A 14,096-nucleotide genomic window follows, 5' to 3' on the forward strand; every position below is an offset into this window, starting at 1 on the left:
TAGCATGCTGGGGCATGAGTTAGCATGGTGGGGTATGAGTTAGCATGGTGGGGGCATGGGTTAGCATGGTGGGGGCATGAGTTAGCATGGTGGGGGCATGAGTTAGCATGGTGGGGGCATGAGTTAGCATGGTGGGGGCATGCGTTAACATGGTCGGGCATGAGTTAGCATGGTGGGGACATGAGTTAGCATGGTGGGGCATGAGTTAGCATGGTGGGGGCATGAGTTAGCATGGTGGGGCATGAGTTAGCATGGTGGGGCATGAGTTAACATGGTGGGGGCATGCGTTAACATGGTCGGGCATGAGTTAGCATGGTGGGGTATGAGTTAGTATGGTGGGGGCATGAGTTAGCATGGTGGGGTATGTGTTAGCATGGTGGGGCATGAGTTAGCATGGTGGGGTATGTGTTAGCATGGTCGGGCATGAGTTAGCATGGTGGGGACATGAGTTAGCATGGTGGGGACATGAGTTAGCATGGTGGGGGCATGCGTTAACATGGTGGGGGCATGCGTTAACATGGTGGGGACATGTGATAGCATGGTGGGGGCTTGGGTTAGCATGGTGGGGCATGAGTTAGCATGGTGGGGACATGAGTTAGCATGGTGGGGGCATGCGTTAACATGGTGGGGGCATGCGTTAACATGGTGGGGGCATGGGTTAGCATGTGGGGGCATGAGTTAGCATGGTGGGGCATGGGTTAGCATGGTGGGGACATGAGTTAGCATGGTGGGGGCATGCGTTAGCATGGTGGGGCATGAGTTAGCATGGTGGGGACATGCGTTAGCATGGTGGGGCATGGGTTAGCATGGTGGGGCATGAGTTAGCATGGTGGGGCATGAACTAGCATGGTGGGGACATGAGTTAGAATGGTGGGGTATGCATTAACATGGTGGGGCATGAGTTAGAATGGTGGGGACATGGGTTAGCATGGTGGGGACATGAGTTAGCATGGTGGGGGCATGAGTTAGCATGGTGGGGCATGAGTTAGCATGTTGGGGCATGAACTAGCATGGTGGGGCATGAGTTAGAATGGTGGGGACATGGGTTAGCATGGTGGGGACATGAGTTAGCATGGTGGGGACATGGGATAGCATGGTGGGGGCTTGGGTTAGCATGGTGGGGCATGAGTTAGCATGGTGGGGCATGAGTTAGCATGGTGGGGGCATGAGTTAGCATGGTGGGGGCATGAGTTAGAATGGTGGGGGCATGAGTTAGCATGGTGGGGGCATGAGTTAGCATGGTGGGGGCATGAGTTAGCATGGTGGGGACATGAGTTAACATGGTGGGCGCATGAGTTAGCATGGTGGGGCATGAGTTAGAATGGTGGGGGCATGAGTTAGAATGGTGGGGCATGAGTTAGCATGGTGGGCGCATGAGTTAGCATGGTGGGGCATGAACTAGCATGGTGGGGCATGAGTTAGAATGGTGGGGACATGGGTTAGCATGGTGGGGACATGAGTTAGCATGGTGGGGGCATGAGTTAGCATGGTGGGGGCATGGGTTAGCATGGTGGGGGCATGAGTTAGCATGGTGGGGGCATGAGTTAGCATGGTGGGGCATGGGTTAGCATGGTGGGGGCATGCGTTAGCATGGTGGGGGCATGCGTTAGCATGGTGGGGCATGAGTTAGCATGGTGGGGACATGAGTTAGAATGGTGGGGTATGCATTAACATGGTGGGGCATGAGTTAGAATGGTGGGGACATGGGTTAGCATGGTGGGGACATGAGTTAGCATGGTGGGGGCATGAGTTAGCATGGTGGGGCATGAGTTAGCATGGTGGGGCATGAACTAGCATGGTGGGGCATGAGTTAGAATGGTGGGGACATGGGTTAGCATGGTGGGGACATGAGTTAGCATGGTGGGGACATGGGATAGCATGGTGGGGGCTTGGGTTAGCATGGTGGGGCATGAGTTAGCATGGTGGGGGCATGAGTTAGCATGGTGGGGGCATGAGTTAGCATGGTGGGGGCATGAGTTAGAATGGTGGGGGCATGGGTTAGCATGGTGGGGGCATGAGTTAGCATGGTGGGGGCATGAGTTAGCATGGTGGGGACATGAGTTAACATGGTGGGCGCATGAGTTAGCATGGTGGGGCATGAGTTAGAATGGTGGGGGCATGAGTTAGAATGGTGGGGGCATGAGTTAGCATGGTGGGCGCATGAGTTAGCATGGTGGGGCATGAACTAGCATGGTGGGGCATGAGTTAGAATGGTGGGGACATGGGTTAGCATGGTGGGGACATGAGTTAGCATGGTGGGGGCATGAGTTAGCATGGTGGGGGCATGGGTTAGCATGGTGGGGGCATGAGTTAGCATGGTGGGGGCATGAGTTAGCATGGTGGGGCATGGGTTAGCATGGTGGGGACATGAGTTAGCATGGTGGGGGCATGCGTTAGCATGGTGGGGCATGAGTTAGCATGGTGGGGACATGCGTTAGCATGGTGGGGTATGAGTTAGCATGGTGGGGCATGAACTAGCATGGTGGGGCATGAGTTAGAATGGTGGGGACATGGGTTAGCATGGTGGGGGCATGAGTTAGCATGGTGGGGCATGAGTTAGCATGGTGGGGCATGAACTAGCATGGTGGGGCATGAGTTAGAATGGTGGGGACATGGGTTAGCATGGTGGGGACATGAGTTAGCATGGTGGGGACATGGGATAGCATGGTGGGGGCTTGGGTTAGCATGGTGGGGCATGAGTTAGCATGGTGGGGGCATGAGTTAGCATGGTGGGGGCATGAGTTAGCATGGTGGGGGCATGAGTTAGCATGGTGGGCGCATGAGTTAGCATGGTGGGGGCATGAGTTAGAATGGTGGGGGCATGAGTTAGCATGGTGGGCGCATGAGTTAGCATGGTGGGGACATGAGTTAGCATGGTGGGGCATGAGTTAGCATGGTGGGGGCATGAATTAGCATGGTGGGGCATGAGGAGTGTGAGGGCTGGACAGCTTTTTTTTTCTCTCTTTTACAGTAGGGAGGAAGTGCCGGATTACCGAGGCAGGCCTACTAAGTAGACGGCCTCCATACCCGGCGACCCCTGTTGCTGTCTCTGCACTGTTTTCACGGGAAACAGGTTCGATACCCGTTAACGTCCAGCTCCCGAGAACAGCTTTCCGAATATCCGGAGCACATTCTCCAGAGTTGGATTTGCGGGTTTAGGAATTTTCCTGACTCAAGGCTCCCGACTCAGGAGCATAAATTCAGCCCATCTAGTCTGCTCCACCTTTTAGTAAATCTTTCTGATCTTCTATCTGAACTCCCCCTTCCTGCCCTCGCCCCTTATTCCCTTGATTCACTAAACAGAATCTTCATTCTCTAGCTTGAACATTTCTAACGACAGGGCATCCACTGTTCTCTGGAGTAAAGAATTCGAGAGATTCACAACCTCTCGAGTGAAGAAATTCCTCCTCATCTCAATCCCAAATGGTTGACCCCTTATGACCTCTAATTCTAGATTCCGCAGCCAGGGGTAAACACCCTCTCGGTATGTACCCTGTCAAACACTCTCTGAATTTTATACATTTCCACGAGATCATTTCTCGTTCTTCTAAACGCCAGCCAACGTAGATCCAGTCGACTCAAAACACTGCTTTCATTGTTTGCCCATTTTCACCAGCTATTTCTCCTTGCTTTTTAAATCCACGTGTATGCTTTAAACCTGACAGTCTACATGCTGACGTTGTATGCAAACAGAAACCATCTTTCATGGAGTTTGCCTGCGGGGTTCCTACACATGGTCATGTCGTGCTATAGCTGTGGAAAGAAAGTGAGGAGTTGGGAGACTCAAAAAAAAACCGACCCAACAAGCTGTAAAATTACTTCTCGTGAGATAGTAAAATAATGTGGTGATACTGCACTCATGGCGATCACCCAATACGAGACACTGAATGAAGGGGTTACTTACCATCCTCAAGAACCAGGGCATCTGACAGTGAGCTGTCTTCTGAGCCAATGTTTGCTTCTATGGAGAAATCAGAAAAAAGTATGTGATTCTTGTAGCACAAACCACAGGAAGGATTGACTAAGACAGCATTGTTTGTCGAACTGCTCTCACTGTGCCTGTGATCCTTCACTCCTTACATCCCTGATTCTGATTCTATCAATGTTGAGAAATTATAGATGGATACAGATGCATTGTCAAAGAGAGTGAAACCACAGATGCCAATGTTCAATCTATTACACCCTCCAATTTCCCATTACTGTACAGGTTAACTTATAGTGAGGGGGGGCGACACGGTGGTGCAGTGGTGACAATGAAATGAAAATGAAATGAAAATCGCTTATTGTCACAAGTAGGCTTCAATGAAGTTACTATGAAAAGCTCCTAGTCGCCACATTCTGGCACCTGTTCAGGGAGGCTGGTACGGGAATTGAACCGTGCTGCTGGCTTGCCTTGGTCTGCTTTCAAAGCCAGCGATTTAGCCCAGTGTGCTGAATGCTGCTGCCAGTTTTCTAATAGAATTTACAGTGCAGAAGGAGGCCATTCAGCCCATCGAGTCTGCACCAGCTCCTGGAAAGAGCACCCTACCCAAGGTTAACACCTCCACCCTATCCCCATAACCCAGTAACCCCACCCAACACTAAGGCCAATTTTGGACACTAAGGACAATTTATCATGGCCAATCCACGAAACCTGTACATCTTTGGACTGTGGGAGGAAACCGGAGCACCCGGAGGAAACCCACGCAGACACGGGGAGGATGTGCAGACTCCGCACAGATAGTGACCCAAGCTGGAATCGAACCTGGGACCCTGGAGCTGTGAAGCGATTGTGCTATCCACAATGCTGCCGTGCAGAGGACCACAGGACCCGGGTTCCATCCCGGCCCTGGGCCACTGTCTGTGTGGAGTTTGTCCATTCTCTGTGTCTGCGTGGGTCTCACCCCCACAACCCAAAGATGTGCAGGGTAGGTGGATTGGCCACGCTAAATTGCCCCTTAATTGGAAAAGAAAATGAATTGGGTACTCTAAATTTATAAAAAAAACTTAGTGAGCGTATTGATACCAATACATCAAGGGGTTTAATTTCTATCATGTATGGACTGGTTAATGCATTCACGTAAAATTAGAATAATAAGGAGCAACCCATGCCATTTCCCATCTCTATCCCTGTAACTCTAAGTTTATTTTCTTCAAGTGCTCATCTAATTTCTTGCTACAATCATCTGTCTCCACGTACTGCGCCTCATCGGCAGCGAGTCCCAGGTCACTACCGCCTGCTGTGCAAATCCCCCCTCCCCCACCGCATCTCCCACCCAGAACCTTACACCTGTGTCTCTGAGTACTCGTGCCAACAGGAACAGCTTTCATTTGTCAAACCTGATCTAAACCTATCATAATAATCCTGTCTACCTCTGTCCAATCTCTCCTCAATCTCCTGAGCTCGAAGGAGAACAACGCAGCTTCTCCAACCCTACCGTGTAACTAAAATCCTCCAACCCTGGAAATCCCCTCCGCAAATCCTCTCCAGGACCCTCACAACCTTCCTAAAGTGTGGAGACCAGAACTGCACTGCAGTTGGGCCCTAACCCAAGCTTTATAAATGCTCAGCATAACCTTGCAGCATTTGCACTCAACACCTCTATTTCTGAATTCCTCAGTGTTCTGTTTTAATATTGATGTTAGGCAGTTCTGATTAATGAGTGTGCGAACAGAAATGATCTGTAAACGTGTTAAAGAATGCAGAGGTTATAGCTTTCAGTAACAACTCACCCTCTATGATCAAGGATGCCCTCTGCGTGGGCTTCTTCCCAGACCGGACCCTGTATTCATTGATGGCGTTTTCAATGTCCTGCAGTTTTTTAAGTGCATTCAAATAGGACATCTTTCGTTGCTTCTTCATCTTTTTGTTCACATTAGGGTCAGTGGCAAGACGCTGTGCTGCCTCAGTGATCTGAGATTGAATGGCAAACTCTCTCTCCAGTCGCTCCAGTTCAACCTCCTGGGGGCAATACAGGAAACTTCAATCACTTTTTTCTCTTCAAGATCCAAAGTAAAATCCTTCCCACATTCATAAGCAGCCACTCTACGCCCATTGACTGGGGGTTTGTGGATCATTTTTTTAAAAACTCTCTGCAGGCGATTAAACAACTGCCAAGCAACACAAAATTAAATTATCTAAACATCCTGTCAACACCAACATAATCATCCTGAAATCAGAAATATAAACAACATTTTCAATCCTGCGTCTAGTTTTGTGTTAACTGGAGATTGATGACGGAGATCAAGAGAGGCCACAGGATTATGACTGGGCAAATATTATCCAGTGCACCGGGTTAGTGAGGGGTGTCCTCCTGAACTGGAGGCGTTGCTGAGTGAGCTCTACTCTTCATGTCTCTGTGACCGACACCAAACGTTCACCAAAGTGATTCATCAGCGTGGCATCACTCACCTTTACCCAGCTGAAAATTCATCACGAGACGGCCAGTCACGAGTTAGAGTTACATCGACTGTGGAGCACAGAAACAGGCCATTCGGCCCAGCTGGTCGATACTAGTGTTGAGGCTCCACATGAGCATGCTCCAACCCTTCTTCACCTCATCTCATCAGCAGAGCTTTCCACCCCCACATCTGTGTATCTGGCTTTGATGCTAAATGCTGGCAGCTCAAAGCACTCCGAGCGCGATTCTCCGCTGCCCACGACGGGTCGGAGAATAGCGGGAGGGCGTCCCCGACATTTTTCATGCCCTCCCGCTATTCTCCCTCCCCCCCCCCGCCATGGCTGCCCCACGACACGAATCGCTGCTCGCCGTTTTTTTATGGCGAACAGCGATTCTCCCCAGGCCGATGGGCCGAGTTCCCAGGCCTTTACGGCCGTTTTTACGGCAGCAAACACACCTGCTTGCTGCCGTCGTAAAAACGGCCGCAACATGCCCGTTCTGGGCATCCAGGGCCCCGATTGGCACGGCAGTACCACGGCCGTGACAGGGGGGCATGGGCCCGCGATGCAGGATCAGTCCGCGGGGCAGCCGAGGGAGATGACGGCCCCACGCATGCGCGGCTGACGTCATCATGCGCGTCAGCCGGTGTGATGCTTGGCGCGCGGACTTAAGTCTGCGATGCCGTGCTTCACGGGGCCTTGCTGCTAGCCCCGCCCGGGGGGGGGGGAGAATCGGGTCCCGGGAGGGGGCGCGGAGGCTGCCGTGAAACACGGCCAGTTTCACGGCAGCCTTTACGATTCGCCGCATTTGTGGAGAATCGCGCCCTCCGTGTCATCAACCAAAATCAGTGCAAAACTAAACATACCAAGCCCAGATTTTTGCCATTACGGAGAACTTTTCTGTCATGGTGAAAATCTGAGAAATGGACGGAAATTCTAAGTGGGGGAAGGGGTTCAAGACTAATTATCAACGATGTGTTGAAACAGTCTGTGTGCCCGAGACAGCTAATGTCTCCTTTCAAAACGGGAACTTTTCTCTCAAGATTGTCCGGTAGATTTTTTCCCTGAGCAGTAATATATTCTATTAATATTTTCTTTTCTATAAATTTAGAGTACCCAAATTTTTTTTTTCCAATTAAGGGGCAATTTAGCGTGGCCAATCCACCTACCCTGCACATCTTTGGGTTGTGGGGGTGAGACCCACGCAGACATGGGGAGAATGTGCAAACTCCACACAGACAGTGACCCAGAGCCGGGATTCGAACCCGGGTCCTCAGCGCCGCAGTCCCAGTGCTAACCACTGCGCCACATGCCGCCCTTCATATATATTAATATTAATAATATTAATGCAAAGACCGTTTTTGTATTGTGGAAAGAACATGGTAGGTTCCCGCTGTGAAAATTGAAAAACAAATGTATAAAAATAAACTTGGTTTAAGCAAATATGAGCCTTTTTCTTTATTGACCGGGAGGAGACAGCTGTTGGGATTTCTTCCTTGCAAGCCGTGAATCTCAACATGTCAAGAACGCAGCAGAGGTATAACATTATTCAGGCAGAAATGTAAAGTTGCTAAATGCGTCATTCATGAGGATAATTGTCCTCTGTGCGTCTGAGAGCTTCCAGGCAGTGTATGTGTCGACCCCTACACCTGCTATCAAAGCACTGCCGCAAGGTAACGAGATCCAATTCGGAACCAGTGCTGTGAGTGTCAGTGGACAGGCCTATCTACACCTGATATAAACCAATATATCAGGATAATGCAGCACACTGTGTTTAGAACGTAGGAACTAGGAGCAGGAGTCGGCCATCTGGTCCCTCGAGCCTGCTCCCCCATTCAATGAGATCATGGCTGATCTTTTTGTGGACTCAGCTCCACTTACCCGCCCGCTCACCGTAACCTTTTATTCATTCACTGTTCAAACATCTGTCTACCTTTGCCTTTAAAACATTTAATGAAGGAGCCTCAACTGCTTCACTGGGCAAGGAATTCCATAGATTCACAACCCTTTGGGTAAAGAAGTTCCATCTCAACTCAGTCCTAAATTTGCTCCCCTTTATTTTGAGGCTATGGCCCCTAGTTCTTGTTTCACCCGCCATTGGAAACAACCTCCCTGCTTCTATCTTATCTATTCCATTCATTATTTTAAATGTTTCTATCAGATCCCCCCTCATTCTTCTTTATTCCAACGAATATAGTTCCAGTCTACTCAGTCTCTCCTCAGAAGCCAATCCTCGCAACTCCGGTAATAACCTAGTGAATCTCCTCTGCACCCCCTCCAGTGCCAGTACATCCCTTCTCAAGGAGACCAAAACTGTACACAGTGCTCCAGGTGTGGCCTCCCCAGCACTCTATACAGCTGCAACTCCCTGCTTTTAAACTCCATCCCTCTAGCAATAAAGGAGAAAATTCCTTTTATCTTCTTAATTACCTGCTGCACCTGCAAACCAATATTTTGCGATTCATGCAAAAGGCACCCAGGTCCCTCCGCACACCAGCATGCTGAAATTTTCTACCATTTAAATAATAGTCCATTTTGCTGTTATTCTTAACAAAATCGATGATCTCACATTTACTAACATGGAACTCCATCTGCCAGACCCTTGCCCATTCACTTAAACTATCTATATCCCTCTGCAGACTTTCAGTGTCCTCTGCACACTTTACTCTATCACTCATCTTAGTGTTGTCTGCGAACTTTGACACATTACACTTGGTCCCCAACTCCAAATCATCTGTGCAAGTTGCAAACAATTGTGGTCCCAAAATGGATCCCTGAGGCACATCACCAGCCACTGGTTGCCAACCAAACACCCAATCATCCCCATTTGCTTTCTGTTAGTTAACCAATCCTTTATCCATGCTAATACATTACCCGTAACTCCATGCACCCTTATCTTATCCAACACTTCAAAATAATATCAATAATATCAATGCGAAGAACATCTTTGTAATGTGGCCACTTCAAAATAAAACTAAAACCAGTCTTTCAGGGAAGTATGGGATATTCTACGTTCATTCCCAATACCTGCATATCTTCAAAACCAGTGACATGGGCAGTGTGAGACAGCTTGGGTTCTACATTCCAGATGTTCTAATCTGGTGGTTAGTAAAGTCGCACCCAGTCACTCGAAGCTGGCAAGAGTTTGGTTGGGCCTAATGTAGGCACTTTGGGCATAATTCCCAGGTTTGTCCGGGATCTCCTAGCACGTGCTCTGAAAGCAGTGCTAAGATGTATTAAACAGGAGGTAGGAGGTTCACCTGAGTGATCCATACCCCCCCCCCCCCCCCCCCCCCCCCCCGCCCCCCACCCAGCCCCAAATGCCCGAGTTCTAGCTGTAGGACAGAAAAGGCCTCCCATCATTACTCAGATGAAACTCGCACCTTTTAACCTTTTACTCTTCCCCAAAGCAGACATTTCTGCTCCTTCTGTGTCAGTGCCCAACTCGCTGCCTGCGTTCAGCTCCAATACCAATGCTGCAAAGTTCCCCAGCTGGTTCAGTTCGTGGATGCACAGCTGTCTGTATAACCAGAGACCATGTCAGCCATTAAGATCACAGCTCTGATTTCTAGGGCTAAATCTTTGGTACTGCCGAGGTCAAAAACTAGGGCAGACAGAATTATAAATCCGGCTGACGCACCGGTTTTGTGATCCTGGTGTTTATTGGCTGATGGCTGGCATACTCCCCCCCCCCCCCCCCCAACTCAGGTGGGCATTATGCCCCCCCCCCCCCCCCCCCCCCCCACCCAGGTGGACACTGGAGGACAAGGCAATAGCCAAATGGGTTTGTTTAGAGCCTTATTTACCAGGGATTACAGAGGCTACCTGGGAGTTTCCAGTCAGCGTCCAGTCTCCTGACACCACAGGGGGGGGCAGGTACCCACTGACAGACTAGAAGGGGAAGTGCTCCAGATAGGCCCACAGCTTCTCTCTGGTGAGGGTACAGCAAAAGGCTGCCCTGTAGGAGTTGTGGACAGGATCCTCTCTCCCATAACAGTACATGATTTATGTGTACTTGAATAAAAGTTTGAAAACGTTAGTTTGAAGGGGCCTTCATGTCGAATCTCCCTCCAGACCTTTAACTGCAGCTGGCTTCTCCACTGAAGGTGGAATCTCCCTCATTGACCCTCCAGCTTCAGTAGCCTGCCAGCCAGGTTTAATTGGACAGAATAGTATTTCAATGAGTGACAGATTCCTCCCAGAGCCTTGTCTGGGAGCCGAAATCAGCCTTGGTCCGTGACCCCCCCCCCCCCACTCCAAAGCCCACATTCAGCCCCCGTCTGGAACAGAGTTGCCCTGATGTCACCGAGGGGGATGGTGGGGGCAGTGTCCCTTGGTGAGGGAGAGAGGAGAATTGAGCAAGTGCTCCCACCACTGTTCACTGAATGGGAAGTGTGTATTGGCCATCAGCTGAAGGCAGCAGCAAGATCAGTCGGACTGAATGACCTTCAGGCTTGTCCCTGAAAGATGCCGAAGCTCCACAGTTGGTTCCGTAAAGGGGGAACCATATCCCAACTTTTCTCCGACAGCAGGTTTCAAACCGAGACCCCTACCATTGAGATGGATAGCGGCAGCAGACGCCATCACCTGCACTCTCCCCTCCAAGCCACACACACCGAGACCCCTACCATTGAGATGGGTAGCGGCAGCAGACGCCATCACCTGCACTCTCCCCTCCAAGCCACACACACCGAGACCCCTACCATTGAGATGGGTAGCGGCAGCAGACGCCATCACCTGCACTCTCCCCTCCAAGCCACACAAACCGAGACCCCTACCATTGAGATGGGTAGCGGCAGCAGACGCCATCACCTGCACTCTCCCCTCCAAGCCACACACACCATCTGGATTGAAAAATATATCGGCCGTTCCTTCGGGTCAAAATCCTGGAACTCCCTCCCTAACAGCACAGTGGGTGTACCTACACCACATGGACTGCAGCGGTTCAAGAAGGCGGCTCACCACCATCTTCACAAGGGCAATTAGCGATGGGCAACAAACGCTGGCCTAGCCAGCGACACCCACATCCCACAATTGAATAACAAAAGAGATAGTACCTCAGAAGAGAACTGTCTGGTGTGAGTCAGTGAGCTGGTCCCAACAGGCTATCCCTTGGCTGCATCTCGTTATAAACACAGCAATAATGACAAATAGTCTGGAGTAGTATCGAGAATTACGGCTGAAACACTCATCCTGTTGGCGTGCGCTGCTCAATACTGAAGAACAATCGGAAGTGAATTATGTGAAACTGTTCTCTCTGGAACATTGTTTTCTTTTCTTTTAAAGAGTTTGTACTGGCATCGGAAACTCTACGGATGACAGCAGTGTCTAAAAATACCACCGGTTTGGCATCTATACTCCTCCCCTGGGCACTACAGACACAGTCGACATCCACATCACAGTCCAAAACTAATACTGATCAGAGCCATCTGAGGCCGAGCTGATACATTCATTAAAGGCGCATCAAATCCAAGGGCTAGAGAATGGGCAGTGTCACGACTATTACCCCACAGTGTAAAACAGGTTTGGTTTTTGAGTGGACGCCAATATGTGACAGCCCTCGGGCTAGATTTTTCGCCACAAAATACTTTAAAGCTGTTCTCTCTCTTCTTTTGGTCTCCATACCCAGGGATGGACACACTTGCCCCAGCGGGGGTCCAGGGAAGGTTCACGCGACAAGGAGACTGTCCTACGAGAAGAGAGAGGAGACCAAGCTTAAACTCCCTGGAGTTCAGAAGAATGCGACATGAGCTCATTGAAACCTATAAAATTCTGAAGGGGTTTGGCAGATACAGGGAGACGGTTTTCCTCGGTTGGGTAATCTAGAACACAGGCTCAGGGTTCAGACCAAGGGAATGGGAAGGGTTGGGTAATCTAGAACACAGGCTCAGGGTCTCAGACCAAGGGAATGGGAAGAGTTAGGGAATCTAGAACACAGGCTCAGGGTCTCAGACCAAGGGAATGGGAAGGGTTAGGGAATCTAGAACACAGACTCAGGGTTTCAGACCAAGGGAATGGGAAGAGTTAGGGAATCTAGAACACAGACTCAGGGTTTCAGACCAAGGGAATGGGAAGGGTTGGGTAATCTAGAACACAGACTCAGGGTTTCAGACCAAGGGAATGGGAAGGGTTGGGTAATCTAGAACACAGACTCAGGGTTTCAGACCAAGGGAATGGGAAGGGTTGGGTAATCTAGAACACAGACTCAGGGTTTCAGACCAAGGGAATGGGAAGAGTTAGGGAATCTAGAACACAGACTCAGGGTTTCAGACCAAGGGAATGGGAAGGGTTGGGTAATCTAGAACACAGACTCAGGGTTTCAGACCAAGGGAATGGGAAGGGTTGGGTAATCTAGAACACAGACTCAGGGTTTCAGACCAAGGGAATGGGAAGGGTTGGGTAATCTAGAACACAGGCTCAGGGTCTCAGATAAAGAGAATGGCTACTTGGGGTCTGGGATTTGCAGACATTTCTCAAAGAATAGTGAATCTTTGGAATTCTGCTCCCTAGAGGTCTGTGAAAGTTGAGTCACTGAGTATATTCAAGACTGAGATCGATAAGAGTTTTGGACGCTGGGTGAATCGAGGGATATGGGGATGGTACAGGAAGGTGTAGTTGAGTTATATCTTGTTGAAAGGTAGCACACACTTGAAGGGCCAAATGGCCGCTTCCAGATCGGGGTCTGGATTCTCTGATCCTGGGGCTATGTCCCCACGCCGGCGTGGGAACGACGGTACTTTATACCAGAAAAGCTGGCGCAAAACGGCCCCCGATTTCCCGTCTTGCTGGGGGCAGGACGGCAGCGTAGAGAACCCGGCTCCAGCTGCCGATACGCCCCGGAGAATTGCCGGGTCTGTGCCATGCTTCATGGTGACGGGCACTCGCGGACCCTGCCCGGGAAATAGTCCCCCCCCCCCCCACTTCGGCCGGCTTGCGAGCCCCAGAGCCCCCCCCCCCCCCCCCACAGTGCCCACAGCCCTGAATAATGTCCCGCCCGCGGATCGGCCCTTTCCCGACTGTAGCGATTCTGGACGGAGTCTGCAGCCGCCATGGTGAGTTCCCAATGGCTGAGCCAATGAGAGACCCACGCCGTCGGGCACTCGGCCGGTCGGGGTCGGAGCATCGGGGGGGGGGGGGGGGGGGGGGGGCTTCGATACGTGGCGCCCCGTGTTCTCTGAGTACGTTGCTTTGGAGGGGGCAGAGCATCGCGGAAGTAGCGCCACCTCCGATTTGGTTGGAAACTTGGATTCTTCGGTTGGTCGCCGAACGCAATTTCGGCATCGGTCACCGGAGAATCTAGTCCCCTATTTCTGGTGTTGTTATTCTGAAGCAGGGACGTGTGATCAGGTATGGCTCCACGGGCGCTGGGTGCCACTCCTGTACCCCACACAAATGGTCATTCTCCATTTTTGAGCCCAGGCAGTGAGTGGTTCCAAGATTATATCACATAATTACCTGATTGTGACCTCAAATTACATCTATGTTTCTTTATATTCATTCATTGTGAAATGGGAATGTCACCAGCCACATAAAACAACAGACTTCTAGATATTAAAGCGATCAACGGCATTGTGATGGAAGATCAATCACAATCTAGTTTAATGGTGGGATAGGCTCGAAGGGCTGAATGGCCTACCTGCCATGAGTGTGATCAATGACTGACACTTTTCACACTTCAGATTGTGTAGTCACTGTTGTTTCTAGACAAACAAGGCAA

At 50.4% G+C, this 14,096-nt stretch overlaps 1 protein-coding gene across 8 annotated transcripts in view; it reads right to left on the reverse strand.

Annotated features, from left to right (window-relative positions):
• Positions 1-14,096, reverse strand: part of frmd4a (FERM domain containing 4A) — a 734,343-nt gene that overhangs the window by 36,286 nt on the left and 683,961 nt on the right. For all 8 annotated transcript variants that reach the window (XM_038811950.1, XM_038811947.1, XM_038811948.1 and 5 more), the window contains 2 exons: positions 5,713-5,941; positions 3,905-3,961 (listed from right to left, as the gene is read on the reverse strand). In XM_038811950.1, the coding sequence (XP_038667878.1) occupies positions 3,905-3,961; positions 5,713-5,941 (286 nt within the window). The remainder of the gene's footprint in view (positions 1-3,904; positions 3,962-5,712; positions 5,942-14,096) is intronic.

Source organism: Scyliorhinus canicula, chromosome 11 (assembly GCF_902713615.1).
Source record: "Scyliorhinus canicula chromosome 11, sScyCan1.1, whole genome shotgun sequence".
In the NCBI taxonomy this organism is placed as follows: domain Eukaryota; kingdom Metazoa; phylum Chordata; class Chondrichthyes; order Carcharhiniformes; family Scyliorhinidae; genus Scyliorhinus; species Scyliorhinus canicula.